Below are 15699 nucleotides of genomic sequence, written 5' to 3' on the forward strand. Positions count from 1 at the left end.
TTTGTATATAAAAGTATGTGTTTCATTGAAAAGTATAATCAACATGAAATGCAGGAATGCGTAATAAGATACTGCAGACAAAAGGAAACTAATTAGAATGATAATGTGAAGGAAAGAATTTTAAAACGCGAGTTTGCTTTCCATTAGGCATATAAGGCGACACATACTCGTTAGAGAATAGAGCGCTCGTAGTTTGCATCGAATCATGTCGATTCGATTCATCGTCCGATAAGGTTTTCCTGAGGACGGCGGCATTGTTCGACTATTGGTGTTCCTTCGGTAAGTTTGGAATGCCTTCCTTTGAAATGCATATAAGATACATTTTATAAAGTATCTAGATTGCATCTCTCTGTTTCGTCTAAATTATATTACGGATAAGAAAAGAAATAATGTCACAGCTGATTTCCACATTGTCGTATAAATATATATGTATATAATCATACCTTCAAAGAACATAGTATTAAATTTTTTGTCGCTGTGCTGATATAAATATCCGCTTGCTGAGAACAAAAACTACTACACTGGCTCTCAAGTGTTTGTGTAAAAATTGGAAGTATTCAGTTTAACAAGGTTCTTGTTCCCCAACTATCTTAACAATCAGGATTGAAAATCGATTGGAAGTGATATTAGGATATCTGATACAAACCAAAGGATATTTTTTTCTCTGTATCAAAAAATAATTTTTTAATTGAAAGATAAATTTTCTAATATTAGTTGTACTTAATAATAAGTATAATTACTTTCCCACCTGTGTCTATTTTTAAAAGCACTTCTATTTTTAATCGAAACAATCACCGTTCTTCTCTCAGATCGCCTTTTAGCATTTTTATCAAATTACCGGTAGCGTCTCGTATACTTGATACTCGACGAGGATGCTTCGTAATTCGGGCAGTGTCAGTGGAATCCGTTCTTCACCTTCTTCGATCGCGAAGCCACAACGGACTCACTGATTTGTGGAAATAATTCTCCTCCCTCGAATTGATGTCTCGATCGCGCGATCCTTCAACGCGGCCGATTACTCTCGTTTCTGATTCTGGATAAATAATGCATCGTTCGATCTGCCAAGCCGGTGGAGATCGCTTCTCCGTCCTGCGTGAAAGTGGAGGAGGACCGCGAACATGTATCATCGAGACGGATGTATCGTCGGACGCGAAGGGGCGCGACGCGACGCGGCTGCGTTATCATAAGGGTACGGGGGCGAGAGATTCGCGCGCGTACAGAATGGTACCATTACGAATAAATGACGCTTTCCGCGGTCGTTGTATCGAAGGACCCGACAGCGCCTAGCGGAACGATATTGCTGTTATTATTCGAGAGGTCTCACCCTCTCCGATCGTTCTCATTCCGCGGCAACGAAATCGAAACACTCGGCTCACTATTCGTTTTATTAACACACACACTCGGTAGGTTTCTTATATTTTCCCCCCGTTGCCTGAAGTATTGCAGCTTTCAAGCTCCCTATTTCGTATGCCCGTCTAAATAATGTTAAACAATTTTTTCGATGTTATTTCACGTGTTATATTTATTTTATACGAATTTCAGTTTGCACTGCGGTAAATTCACTCATTATCAAACACACGAATAATAGAATATGCCATAAAACCATGAATAACCACAGGAAAATGTGCTTTCCTCCAAAATTCATTTTTATATTTGACATTAGAGAAACGAGGAGGAAAAACGCATATGTTAACGTATAAACGATAATTGTGTGAATGACTCAACCTGATATTTCGTAATTTAGTTTCGCTTTATCACAATCGTACTATTTAATACAAAAACTCCGTTATAATATTTAATTTTACTGACATATAAAATTAATTACTTTTGTGCGCTCCACGCTCCGTTGAAACCATTTTTCCCTTTAAACCAACCGATAAATCCACAATTTTTCGTCGCGTAATATTCGCCCCTATCAGCGAGGGCGGCTTTTAAAGATTTTTGCCCGGGCACGGAAACTCACACGCAAGGGGATCGAGTTTCCAAGCTATCTTATCCCTTTACCGTTTCCGTCTCGTCGCCGAAAGATCTTCGACGATCGCGCAGCCGTTCTCTCGCGTGACTCACCACCGCGCGCGGGGGTGAGGGCGCAGCCTTGGTCGCCCCCTCGGAAAACAGCTCGCTACTTCGACGCCCGATATTTCGACTCTCTATCTGCGGCCCCCACAAGGGGGTTGCGTGGGATTAGAAATACCCTCACGGCCCCGGCATGCATTATAGATGCTCGCGCCTTAGATTAGAGGCGGTGGGCGTGCGGCGCGCGGCGCCCGGCAAAAATAGTCCACTCGTAAAGGCAAATAGCTTTTACGTTTCACAGCGCTGTGTATTTTAAGCGGGCCGATGCGATGCATGCGCGGGATAGCGCTGGCGACACGTCTGACGTTTGTTCGAAAATTTTACCAAAAAGCCCAAGCGCGAATAAAATTGGCACGTTGCACTTTAATATAAATTTAAAGAGAAGATTTTTTTTTATTTATGTAAATATAAAATTCCTCTGCTCGAAGTTACGAGATATCGACAAAAAGTATATATTAATATATCCAATTATTATGTTACGTACTTTTCTATAGTCTTTGTAATATCGCGGCGTATACACATTGTATATAAAACTTTGAAAGAAAGTATTTTACAATGGATGAAAAACATCCGCTCTTTTACTCCATTAATTAAAATTTCGATACTTTTAATAAGCAAATTTTTAAAGACACTATATAGTAAATGATTCTGCATAAAAAGAACGGTATTAAGAAAGTATATCAAGCGACTGCTATTTACATTCGGCGGTTATTAAGATGTTGCGGTCGGAATACCGGCAAATAGACGTATACATTAATAAGCCATCCATTTGCGGTGAGCAATTATAAAGACGTTGCATCTAACGAAAGGAAGCGCGAGGAAAAAAAAAAGAACGAAGGGAAGAGGCTTGTTAAAGCCTCTGAGTCCATATCGTCTCTATGTGGCGTGTGTATAGAGCGTGAAATACTAACAAGCGACCATAATCAAACAATGGAAACTGGAACAAAAAGGGAACACGTTTCAGCAGCAGCTATCAAAACCTTTTAATTGTTCCAGCGCCACAATAAGCCGGGGTAATCAAATGTCTTATTTTTTAGCACGGGCATTCTCGCGCGGACGTGCGAGCGCTCCAGCGTGGAAAATAAACGAAGCTGCAAAAATAATTACGGCCCTCGTGCCTCGCGTACAATAAATCGCCGTCGATCGAGGCCCTTTAAAGAACGTTGATGGTAAATCGTGTTATATATCCAGAAGGAGTGTAAAAGGAGGTAATTTTATGTTAATAAAAGTAAAACGTGAAGCCCCAGCCAACCACGCGATAAGTTCTACTGTAAGTGCCATTAAAAATTCTAGCCGCGCCACCGCCGCCGCGAACAGAAATTCCCATTTCGCGCGACGAGATAAGGCGGAGAGCAGCTTCTAAATCCCGCGTCCTGTCTCCGCGGCCGACGCTGATAATAACAATAATGGATGCCCTCATCTGCAATTACAATAAGCAGTTAGCGGGCTATAAATCACAAAGTGGTCCGCCCGCGCGATGAAATCTTTCTTTCCGCACGTACCATCGTGGAATATAAGGAAACTTCTTTCTCGTCTCGGGCAATTCCGAGGGATCGTCCTCCTATTCCGGAAGTTGACGGTGAGTGGAGGGGGGAGGAGGAGGGGGGGGGCGGGTTTACGACCTGGGGACCGGCTATTTAATTAGCGCTGAAACGACACGACGACTCGTCGCAACGCGGATAAAGAATCTGCAGCCTCGAATGACGATTCATCTCCGAACTAAAACACAGGACGAATCCCGGTAATTAGTTTTCATAATAAGCGGTTGGGCAGAGAGAAAGCGCGAGTCGGTTTGAAAAAAAAGCGCGACCGAAGATGCAGAAGCCGTTCACTTCGTAAAATTTTAGTTTACGGTAAGTTTTGTTGAGCTACGGTCGCACGAACGCCACTCAGCGGTAATTCGATATAAATCGATACGGCCCGTGTCACTAAATGTTAATGGTACTTTTGACGAGATTTCAAATTTATCATGGATTCGCCGAAGATCATTGTCTTTGAATGTTTCATTAATAGCCATATATGTCTGTAAATATTTTTGGCTACAGAATTATGTGCCAACATTAAACTTAGAAATAGCTGCTTTCTAAAATAAGAATCGATCGATTGATAGAAATGTCATAAATTGTGCAATTGATATGAATTATGACTGTTCAGTAGCCTTGACTATTAAACGAGTTATTGATTATATTGAGTTATATTTCAGGATTACCATCATTCAGATTTACTTTTGTATTACATAGAAGTTCGAGACAATTTCTGGCTAAAATCGATTGTCGTTTCTTCACAAATTAAAATAGCTTTGCGAATAGAATTTGTCGTTTGCGATAATTGTTTCTTCAATTCCCTTAAATACTCGTCTTAATAAAATCGTCATTAGATGTCAGAAGCGAGAATGTGGCCTGTGTAGTGCAGCAGCTCGTTATTCAAGCCTGTATAAAATCACATTTGATCCAAGAAATTTAAATTCTCTGTCTTTACCGCAAGATGGACGTACCGTTACGTTTATCATGCTCGATGAAATGAAGTGCAACGGGTTGCTGTTTGACAGGAAATTTTACGGAAATCAATTATTTATACTCTACGTGAATGTGCTCACATGGAACATTTAATGTCCATGCAATCTTTATTGCTCCCTGCGACGTCTATCTCTACGGTGGAAATCAGACATAGATCTCTAATAGAGAGACCCATACTGTCTCCATAATAGATAATTTAATTTTAGTATATATATAGTGAGGTATAGTAATAGGTAACACAATAATTTATGTGTTTCATTATATACTATACAAATCTTATATTATTACATGTGTGCTTATATTATAATTTAAGTGTATTTTAATAACGAGAACATACGTTGCTCGCGGGCCATCTAACAATTGCTGGTGTTATTACACATGATCTCAAATAATGTGCGTGCGCGAATGTATACACTGTTATGTATACTTTATCATCTAACTGAACGTACTTTGCAAATTTTCTCAATAGATTTGATTGTTTGAACACATTTGTCACGGCTATTTTGTTACAGAAAATTAAATGTGTAGAAAAAGCGCTTAAAAGAAACTAATTAAAGTGAGCAGATTTAAGAAAGGTACACGGAAAAAAGTAAAAATAAAATTACAGATGTATAAAATCTATTACTAAATCCTTCTATCTACATTCCTCTTTATCTTTATCTTAAATTACATTTGTCTTACATTCCCGGAAAGCCAAATCTGTATAGAACAGATTTGGAAAGTGTCTGCTGCAAAATTTGAATGTCAGCAGAAATATAACAGAATCTATTAATAGAATGCACATTGACCGTAGAAACTGAGTAAAATCTGTCGTTTCGTAACATTTAAATGCTATATCATTTCGGTGTTACATGTTTTTAAGTTATTTTTTTGCAATGCAAACTTGACGGACACAATAATAAGAATATTTTTGACAATTGTGATTTCTTTCTCTCGAAATTGTTAATGTAAAGTTGTGTTAAAAAGACTTTCGGAGACATTCTTAAATATACCTTTATAAATATGCTTCTTAAAAAAAGATTATGTTGTTAAAAAACGTTTATAATGGAGGTCGAATTTGCGAGAATCGATGTTAAAATAAATCGAAGTTATTTTGTGGAAATCAATTTATTAAATCTTTATACAAGAATATCAAATTTTATTGAAAGTAACTACAAGTATATAAAAAATTAATTTACATACTTATGGATGTTAATGGATAACAAAATAGACTTCGTAAGTTCGAATTACATCTATTACATTAGGCTACAATGTGGGAGTTTTATTCGTGGTTAAAATTTTAATTGACAACAAGACAGATTAATATTACACGATTAACAAATATATACTGTTCTTCTTTTTATTTGTTATAAACGACGTTTTTGCTCGCATAGTCGATGGTGCAAATATACTATCCTACCACTAAATAATTGTATGACTGCTACTCGATTGTGCGAATAATTATAAAGGATAATATAAAGTATAGCACCTGTGCATTTCGAAAATTGCGACTTGAAAATGTATCAATTTTAAAAGAGGACACACACACGAATATAATAGATAATACAATTCGTATGAGAAAACAACATACTTGAAGAAAGAAAAATGGGCTAAATTGGGTGAGTACTTTTTCAGATACGAGTCAGTGTGCTTTGTGGATAACGATATTTTCAAGTCGTAATTATCTTATACGTACATTATATATACAGAAGCATCTTTCGTACATAAAATATATTATATTTGCTTTATTCGGTCTATGCGCGTCACACGCTCAATATGGATCCGCGATCGAGGCCGTGTATAATAACTAGTACTGAAAATAATGTGGTATTAGCGATAAATATATAAATCTGTCGGTGAAAGTAAAGCTTCGAGATGAGATTGTTACGACGGAATCGCAGATCGCAATAATTTATTTGATACGTTGCGTAAGAGAAGCATGATCGCGGGGAGGGGAAGAGGATTATTATTATACGGAAGTACTAACTCGGTAGATGATACAAGAAAGCACGACCGTAAGCGCGTTCCAGATATACCGGGTGTTCAGGAAATCGCGTTAAACCCGCCCGCTTGTATACGAAGGTATCTTTTGCTGTCGAAAAGCCCTTCGAAAAATGCCTCTCCCGCGTCAAATTAAACTTCCACACAGTTAGTTTTACATTAATAATTATCTCCAAGTCGTAAGCCTACTGTTAGACTCGAGGTAGCGGAATTGCATAAAAAATAGTTCTTGAAGAATGACGTAAAACGTCATTGCTTTCACCATTGCCTCTTCGTCACCGTCGTCACTCGATCGGCCTCTTTTCTCTCCTCTTTCTCGGTATTCACGATAAAAGCGTCGTTAATTCATCATTAATGGCCGATCCAGGACGATTACGTTATAAACTCTCTGCCTCCTAAGGATAGGATGAGCTCGACATGACGAGCGAGATTTTCAGATCATAAAACAGTCGTTTTGTCGCGACAGTACATATACATTATTCCTGCAAAATATTTCCTTATTCTCTATTTTTATAATTTTCCGAAAGCACTATGGAAGAAGTGCATTTGTTATCGTTCGTCCTAACGAGCACTGGAATCCCAATCGTCGTCTATCAATCGTCGTCCGTAACTAAAGTAGAAATTTTCGAACGAAGCCGAGACTATGTTTCAAGAGCGCGCCCCGCGATTTTACACTCTCAATTCCGTTTGCTGGAGTTGATGAGATACTTGCAGCAGTGCGTGAGCAGATGCTTCTCGCCGGTGACGTCGTGCTGAGCGACGGGCGAGGCGGTGGATTCCCTGGTGTAGACGTCCAGACCGTACTGGCCCTCCTCGGGGAAACTTATGGAGAAAGTGACCACGTCGTCGTCGGCGATGGAATGCGTCACGTACTTGGACAGGCGCTTCTCCTCGATGCCGTTCTTGTGCAGGGTCGCCATGAAGTCCGTCAACGGCCTCGACATGCGGAATTGAATCTCCAGCTCGCGGCCGGCGAACACTAGGGCTTCCTAAAATCAATAGATCGCGCGATTGTAAACCGCCCGCCTGGCAAGCGCGATAAAATCGGAAGATTTCTCGTCTCTCTGGCGATTCTTCTTGGATTTTCTTTTTTTTCACCTTAATGCCTCACGTGGGAGAAAAAAGCGGGAGGGAAATTTATTTTTGTGGAACTGATTGTGGACCAATGCATTGTAAAACTTTTGTTTTACGCGAAAGGTGTAACAAATTGTGTAATGCCATGCTGAACAGAAAAAAATCAAAGTATCTTATATAACGCTCTAAAATTAGTATTAATCTTTTTACTGTTGAAAATGTGCGTTCACATCGTTTTCTTTTTAATGACCCTAATTCAACAAATAAAAATTTGATTCAATCATTAACTTGAATTTATAAAAAAAAATAAGTCTATCTATATCTATATATATTTCTAAATCACTTTGTATAATTTGCATTGATATCGTTTTGTTTTTGCTCTGAATTGTACAAGCAGACCGATTTAACTAATTGACTTACTTGATGAGTGATGGGTATGAGACCAAATAATCTGGTAGCTTTGGTGGGGCCCCATTCGCCACTGGCGCAATCCGGCAATGGTACCATCACCGTCTGCAGTTCTTCACAGGCGATTTTGAATTTGCAGACGCTCTTGAACTTCATCGGTTCGCCGGTCAAATATTCCTTCGGCGTTACCGCATTGGCGAATATGTCCAAGAGAAAGGCTCCGGAGCACGGGGCGTGAACTCGGAATGCAACTATGTTCCCTACAACCGACTAAACAAATTTTGGACTTGAAAAATTTACGTGAGTATCGACCTTGCTGTATTATTTTCTTATCTTGTTATAAATTTAAACGATGAAATAAGAGCGCGTCTTTTACTAAGCGTGTAAATTATCGATGTTATACATGAACAAAGTACAAAAATAGTGTAGAATAAGATATATGAAAAAAATTAATGATAACATCAGAATATATTATAATTTTTCAACTATTATATATTTATAAATGTTTTGAAATTTATATAAATTAAAATTAAAATTAATCTTTTTCTCTTTTTTTTGTTATTTGATTTTTTAAATTAAATCCTCAAGTTTCAAAATAGGCCATTAACGAATCGTTAATATCATATTTTATACAGATTTAGAGCTATATAAATTGTTTTACATAACTTTCGTGATATTTTAAAATCAAAGTGACGCGGATTCAAGTCGCTTGAGATAAATCATCGCGCGAATATATAGAAGACGCGGACTATCAGTTTATACCTGCATGACAAAACGCTTGAGCGACACACCGTCGTAGCCATCGCCGTCGTTGTCGTAAAACTTGAGATTGTAATGAAAGATAAGGGATGATTGCATATGCGCCGGCATCGCTATCCTCACGGTCGCAGCACCGGTGGAATCCGTATACATAACGGCATTCGTATTCGTATCCGGAAAGTAAAGGCCGTACCTGTGCACGCAGAATTTATCCGAACGGTATTTTCGCCGTGCAACTTACGGTCATTGTTAACAGACCGATCTCTCGCCACGCTTGCGAGATCGTCGGTTTAATTACGCGTCCTAACGGTCTTTAAACACGCTTCAATAGGCGGAATTCATTTGTTAAGATGTGGTATGTTTGAAGCTGCTACTATTTTTGCCAAAAATATATAATGTGAAATTAATAAAAAATATATATGTAGCGTGACATTGAATAATGAATTCCATTACATAAAGAGAGAAACATAAATTGTAGCAACTAATTTGTGTACAGATCCGGTTTTCTCTCTTATTTCTCGTGTGTATTATGGAAAAAAAAAGAAAACAGGAATGTTGCCTTACCTGAAGAATAGAGACCGTACGAAAGGCAATTCCTCAAAGTCCTTAAGTGAAATCGGCTGTTTAAGCAACTGCCAATCCTCTTGAAGAGGGAAGAATTCGTATATGAATTCCCGGGGGTCCGTCAGGAAGTAATGATCGTCGTATTCGTACCTAAGTGAAACGTCCTCGTGATCTCATCGATCGTTTTATTTGCACACGCAAACGCTACAATCACGATACCCGCGGACTTTGGCGTGTCGTACCTGAGGCTGTCGTTCTTAGCTTTCGGTTGACCGGGACGGGGAACCTCTTTGGCATTGACGAGGTGTCGTGCCCCCCAATTACACTGGACAAACCGCCACGCACCTGCCACGTACACGGCGTTCCAGCTGTTCCGGAATCGGTTGTCCTCGAAGCAAACGCCCGGCTGGTAGCCCGCCGACTTGCTGTAACCCTTGATGACCACGCAGTGCAAGCCCGCATAACTGCATTCAATGTTATTTAGCAATTTAGGTACCATCAGTTTTCGCGAAGTGAAATATATGAGATAAATATCGAACATTTCGATAATTAAATTCTTAATCTCCTTATAAACTTCGCTAGGCGCTTTAATGTGCACGTATTTCTACGCGAGTTACACGGACTCATATAATATACTAAAATTAAAAAGTTTAACAAAATCAAACAAAGGGCTTGCGAACCAGCAGGTTGTTTATGCTATCGTGTATATTTCGAACAAAATAATGACAAACGTTTCGGATAACTGTGGCTTTCTTCAGTGTAACAAATAGTCGTTAAAATTTAAAACATTTCCCTCTCCAATAATCAAAACGCCCCCACATACCCCCTTATAATTAATTCGAACGCCATTCGCTTACATCGTCAATAAAATCGTCGCTTCAAGTCCGATCATAGCTCGTCGACGTATTAATTCGAGCCTTCCCTGAGTCGAGCCCTTTGTTTGATTTTGTTATTCCAAGCGAACACGACATACTAATTAGTTAAAAAGTTTATTTACTAGCTTTCATATATGGTTATGTTATAATATAAATATATAATATAATATTTTAGAATTTTTACCTTAGAACACAACTTTCTATTCTTTTTATTGAATCTATATATTTTTGTAAAAAAATAAAATCTCACACTCTTTTATTTTGGCGTAACACTATCATTTTTGTCTTTTATTTTTTCCACATTTTAATGCGTTATATTATTTCACTGAACAATTTATATATTGAGCTTATATATGGAATGCGATATAAATAATTGCACGTGTAAATTGTTGATATTTTTACCAAAGTAAAGTTTTCATCTATCTCCGTCCTGTCATGTATACTTATAGAAATTCTTTTTATACATTCGTTTATTTTTTATAATATCGTTAGCGTGCGGTTACCTGCACAATCGTTTGAATAGAACGTGGTAACTTTCCGTGCCGTGTTTGATGCCCCTCAGTAGACCCATGGGAGTGTCACCCCGTAAGTTTTCATCAAACTGCATAGTGTTCAGATTCTTCACGGTGATCCATCGGAATATTGTTCTCGCCTTTTCAATATCCGATCCGCATCTGCTCACCAACTGTCGCACCAAGTCGGTGAACGTTTTTTGATCTTCTTGGGCTACCTATAAGAACAATATCACTTATCAGTACATCTTGTAAAAGTGGCGTTAATAATACTAATATTGCCTGATTTAATCTCTTACGCATATATAATCCAACGTGAATAGCATCTCCAGAAATTAGATAATAAGAAAGTAGAAATATTGATGTTGGATAAATTTTAAAAGAAGAAAAAAATTCCTCGAATTTTTTTAAGCTCATTTAAATAAAACGCATGATAAACTAAATAAAACATAATAGTGCAAAATAATGCAATAATTAAAACATAATAATGCATGATAAACTAAATAAAGCATTATAATGCAAAAGACGATAAACGCCCTCAGAATACTTGCGATAGACCGTACACCGCAAAATGTCGTCCCGGCGACAAGGTGGATGACTTACGAGAGGAAGCCGGCGCTGAAAGAATTCCGCGGTGAGATCTTACCGAAATAGCTATCTGATCCATGTCGGCGAACTCCAGGGGATCATTGTAGATATGGTACTTGGCGAGGGCTGGCGGCTGCGGGGGTGGCGCGCGCGATGGATAAGGCGGGGGCGGCGCTTCCTGGATATAACCGTCTCCTTCGTCAAGGTATAAACTCTCCTGTAGCATGTACTCGCTTCTCGCCTCATTGATCAGCTCCAACATCTCCGAGCTCTGTTTCTCCACCAGCGCGGCGGTTGCCGCCCTATAAATTGATCAGGAGTAACGAGGAGCTTTTGTGTTGAGCGCGAAAACCCGGCTTCCCGGTTCGCGAACCGCCAACGCACGCGAGCTTGTTTATCGTCCGAAAGAAAAAAAGAAAACGGAAAAAAGCATAAAGCCGAAGCTACCGCGGGCTTGTAACGTGTTGCACGTAACTCTTCCATGTGTGTTCTACCGTAGCGAAAAATGCACGGAATCGATATTCGTAATCCCATTCGAGATTGTCTCTCGTTAATACGTCATATAATAAATATAACAACGTACAAATTACACAAATTATTTTATGATAAAGTGTATAAAAAATGTCGACATGTTAAATATTAAGTTGATAAAAGTTGGATAATTTATTTATTTTATTTTATTTATAGCATTGCTTTTTGGAATTTCATTACATGTCTTTTCAATTTTAATTACGTGTGTTATTTTTAATTATATTTGTAATTAAATCCGTTATCAAATGTTTACTTTCGAGAAAATCAGATACTTCTATTACGCTCTACGCTCGATATTTCATTTAATGAAATAAATCGTGATCCGTGATGTATAAGTGTGTACCTTCCCGATCTAAAAGCGAAATGTGGATATCACGTTAATTACATAATAAATACCGTTCGTGCTCCAGCATTTTGCGCGTGAGACTTTCCTTCTTCTTGTCCCTGCGTAGAGTCATATTCTTCTCCAAGTCTTCCTTCTCCTGCTGAAATTGTTGGGTTCGAACTCTTCCGCCTTTTTCCCGTTCCCATCTCGCCGACAATTGCTCCAGCTCCTTCTCCCACTCGTCCTTTTCGAATCATGCGTAATATGTTGAAATTTCATTATTTATAATTAACGTGTATTATTTGTAATTAACGGTGTGTAAAAAATTAATCTGTAGAACGCAAATAATTCGTATCATTTTTGTTAAAATCCGCCTCAGTCATTACATACTCGGAATTCCTCGCGGATTCGCCGGTCCTCTTCCTCGCGATGATGCGCAAACTTCCGATATAAATCATCTTCTTCTTTCCGGTGCTTCATCTCGAGACGCGTCTGTTCATCGCGATCCTAATGCAGCAAAGATAAAGATTATTAAAGTACTTAATTATTCGCAATTGTGCTTAACGTCGAACTAATTAACAACGAGAATGCTTCTTTTGAAAAGTATCGCAAGTATGAAAATATTAAAAATATTACTGCAATAGCATGTAGCTGTACATAGTAATTTTACAATTGTATTGTGCAGCGATGTAGAAAAAGAATACGTATCGATGTCCGATAAATATATATAATCTGTTCTTATAATTTCTTATTACTAAAATGTTATATAAAGTATTACGTAAAATTTAAGTTACGTTTATATTATGTAAAAGCTATACATATAAAGTAAAACATATCTCGTAAACTCCGGATTCGGTACGTAATTTCGAAAAGTTAATGCATGCGATCGGCATGTTACTAATTAAGGATTAAAATGTCGTTACATTTACAGGAAGCATTCCGCCAGTCTGCAGTCGTAAGAAGACGAAGCTCGCGGATATACGGTCGGACGCAATGAAACGTTTCTATTTCTTAAAACGCCCGCAGCTCTGGCCTTAGAGGTAGGTACTCCACTTTTTGTATAATTTACTTTCACGTCGCGTTTCTGCTTTCATTCGCTTCTAAGAGAGTCTCCTCGGGGGAGCGCGACAACCCGCTGCTGGTCGACAAAAGTGAACTAATCCTCTTCCGGTGTATTTTTTTTCAAAAATGGAGTTGCGCCCCCCCCCCCCGGCGACTCTTTCCGCTCGCGCTTGTAGTTGCAACCGGAAATATTAATGCAATGAAAATATGAGTAGAGGGGAAATGTTACCGCTGCGGGAGACAAACATGTTCTTTTGAAGTCGCGCGACGAGATTTCTTCAATGCAATTTTTTCCATTTAATTTGAGACAGAAAGAAAGAGAGGGAGATAACGGTTTATCACATATAAATAATTAAAAGCCATCTTCAAGAAAATTGGTATGCTTTATGAAGTCTGTTTTAACAAATTTGTTTTGGACCAGAGAACACATTATATAATTTGTTTTCTAATATACACCAAGATAAAGACTTTTAGTGAGGTCCATGTCGTAGTCATGTCATAGTAATGCATACGTATCCGATTAGAATAAACGTGACTAAGACTTAATGACAGAAAAAGAAAAATTTTGCATACTTAGTAAATAACATTGTTTTCTCGTTAAACGTCATTTTAATATACACGTAACTTTACTCGCAACAAATCTTCAATGCCTGCGCGGAAAATTCACTAATAGTGCGCAAAACGGAGGGAACAAGTGTATAAGACGTATATAATGTTTATCGTGGGAAAACCTGCTCGCGACGTCTTTCAGAATGACCAGCAAAACTCGGGAGTACACACAGTCCTGACGTAATTCAAGGCTGTTTTTTCTTTAATTGTGTTTTAGGCTTTCCACCGAGAGCCACGTTATGCTACAAACAGCTGGAAGTACCACGCGCGCTTATCGTAATATAATTTCACAAGTTTTTAACCGCGCGGCGAAGCGCGGAGCCAAGTTTTCCGCAGTTACACGGAGATATTTTGATACGTTTGCGAGATCTGTCTGTCGTTCAGAGCGCATTCCCGGAAATGGGACAACGGCCCTTAATGGATTAATTTTCCCTAAGCGTTTTACGCGCGAAGGCGCGTGAGAGACGGCGGTCGGGGCACACACGCGCGCTATCAACCCGCCAGCTCTTTACGCGGCCCGGTAACGATTCTCTAATTAGCCATCAAGTGCAGAAGTACCGCAAGCGGAAATAATTCTGCTTCCCCCCCCCCCCCCCCCGGGTTCCCCGCCGTCCGCCCTCCTCGTTCGCCTTGTTGTTGTAGACGTAAAGCCTTTCCTTCGCGTGCACGCGGCGCGGTACGTCCCGACCCGAGGTCGGCACGGCGCGGCGGTTTCGCGCACGAGGGAAATAAGACGACGGCGTATACGCGTTCTTCCGTGATAACGATTTGAATAATCATGAACGACAACGACGTGCGGCGGCACCGACTCGCAGCATTGTTCTCGCATCCCGGAGGAAAACGCGCGCGCGACAAGCGAGGGAGTTAATTCGTCCCGGAAAGTCTTTGCGAGGTCGTGCGCTTCGATGCATCGTACTTTGATCGACCAGATAATTACTTAATAATTACTTAATCACCCAAATTTTTAATCTTTATCTCGTTATGGTGACTTTTTTAATTTCTTATATTGAATATTTTAATAATTGAGCTTTACATTATTATCAAGGAGTCTTGAAATTCTCCGAGGTTTCCTCGCGATTCTTTTGAAAAATTGTAAAGTGAGTTTTCACTTTAAATTGAGAAACAAACGCATATCTGCGTGATATGATTTCCTCGCTCATTCCGGATCCCTATACCAGTTTCGGTCGTACGGTTCTTATTTGCTCGACTCGGAATGGAAGCTGACATATCGGAGTAATTGCGGTCGTTCGATCACAGTCACGCGCAGCGATCTGTTACGCGTCCCCGTCGTTCCTGAGATTCCCGGGGCTGTTTCGCCAATTAAACATAATGCCGCAATGCCGGCGCGAGAAGGAGACTCATTCCGCGTCACGTATCCGATTTGAAAGAATTATCTGATCAACGGCGCGGCGCGCGGCGTGTGGGCAGAGTTCATTCGACTTTGTCGTCGATAGCCTGCGAGCGTAGGAGGGCCCCCGCGATACGACGATACAGAACAAATACCGGATAAATCACGCCCGTTGATTATTCCGCCGCGGAAGAAAAATCATGATTGTCTCGCGACTTAATAAACCCCCGCAGCAATTCGCTACCGCGCGTATTGTTGTCTCGCGTAGATTCTCTTCGTAGGACGAAGGGAAAGGACCGAGGGGGATCGCCATGGCTCGGTCTTGTCAGTCTCGATGCCCACGCCGCTTTCGTTCGCGTAAATGCCATACATAGGCCGGCTGGGTGTTTAACTATATAAATAAGGATCGGTCGGTCGATCGGACACGACGGCGACGGCGATCTGAACGCGCGAAAGCGCTTTGGGAGAAAAC

At 39.7% G+C, this 15699-nt stretch overlaps 1 protein-coding gene and 1 long non-coding RNA gene across 4 annotated transcripts in view; one reads left to right on the forward strand and one right to left on the reverse strand.

The window, feature by feature from the left end:
• Positions 1-15699, forward strand: part of LOC139812212 (uncharacterized) — a 22358-nt gene continuing 6659 nt past the window's right edge. The window contains exons 1-2 of one of the 2 annotated variants that reach the window (XR_011731834.1): positions 1-279; positions 13140-13248. This is a non-coding gene — a long non-coding RNA (uncharacterized lncRNA). Of the gene's footprint in view, positions 280-8213; positions 8355-13139; positions 13249-15699 lie in introns of those variants that run through there. The other variant, XR_011731833.1, reaches the window with a different exon arrangement.
• The window catches only part of Hil (peptidase hillarin), a 23897-nt gene continuing 13852 nt past the window's right edge, over positions 5655-15699 (reverse strand). For both annotated transcript variants that reach the window (XM_071776877.1, XM_071776878.1), the window contains exons 4-12: positions 12599-12715; positions 12280-12452; positions 11411-11654; positions 10756-10982; positions 9620-9841; positions 9378-9527; positions 8817-9006; positions 8067-8324; positions 5655-7561 (exon numbers count right to left, since the gene is read on the reverse strand). In XM_071776877.1, coding sequence (XP_071632978.1) covers positions 7250-7561; positions 8067-8324; positions 8817-9006; positions 9378-9527; positions 9620-9841; positions 10756-10982; positions 11411-11654; positions 12280-12452; positions 12599-12715 — 1893 coding nt within the window. In that variant the 3' untranslated portion in view covers positions 5655-7249. The remainder of the gene's footprint in view (positions 7562-8066; positions 8325-8816; positions 9007-9377; positions 9528-9619; positions 9842-10755; positions 10983-11410; positions 11655-12279; positions 12453-12598; positions 12716-15699) is intronic.

This window comes from Temnothorax longispinosus, chromosome 4 (genome assembly GCF_030848805.1).
Source record: "Temnothorax longispinosus isolate EJ_2023e chromosome 4, Tlon_JGU_v1, whole genome shotgun sequence".
NCBI lineage: Eukaryota > Metazoa > Arthropoda > Insecta > Hymenoptera > Formicidae > Temnothorax > Temnothorax longispinosus.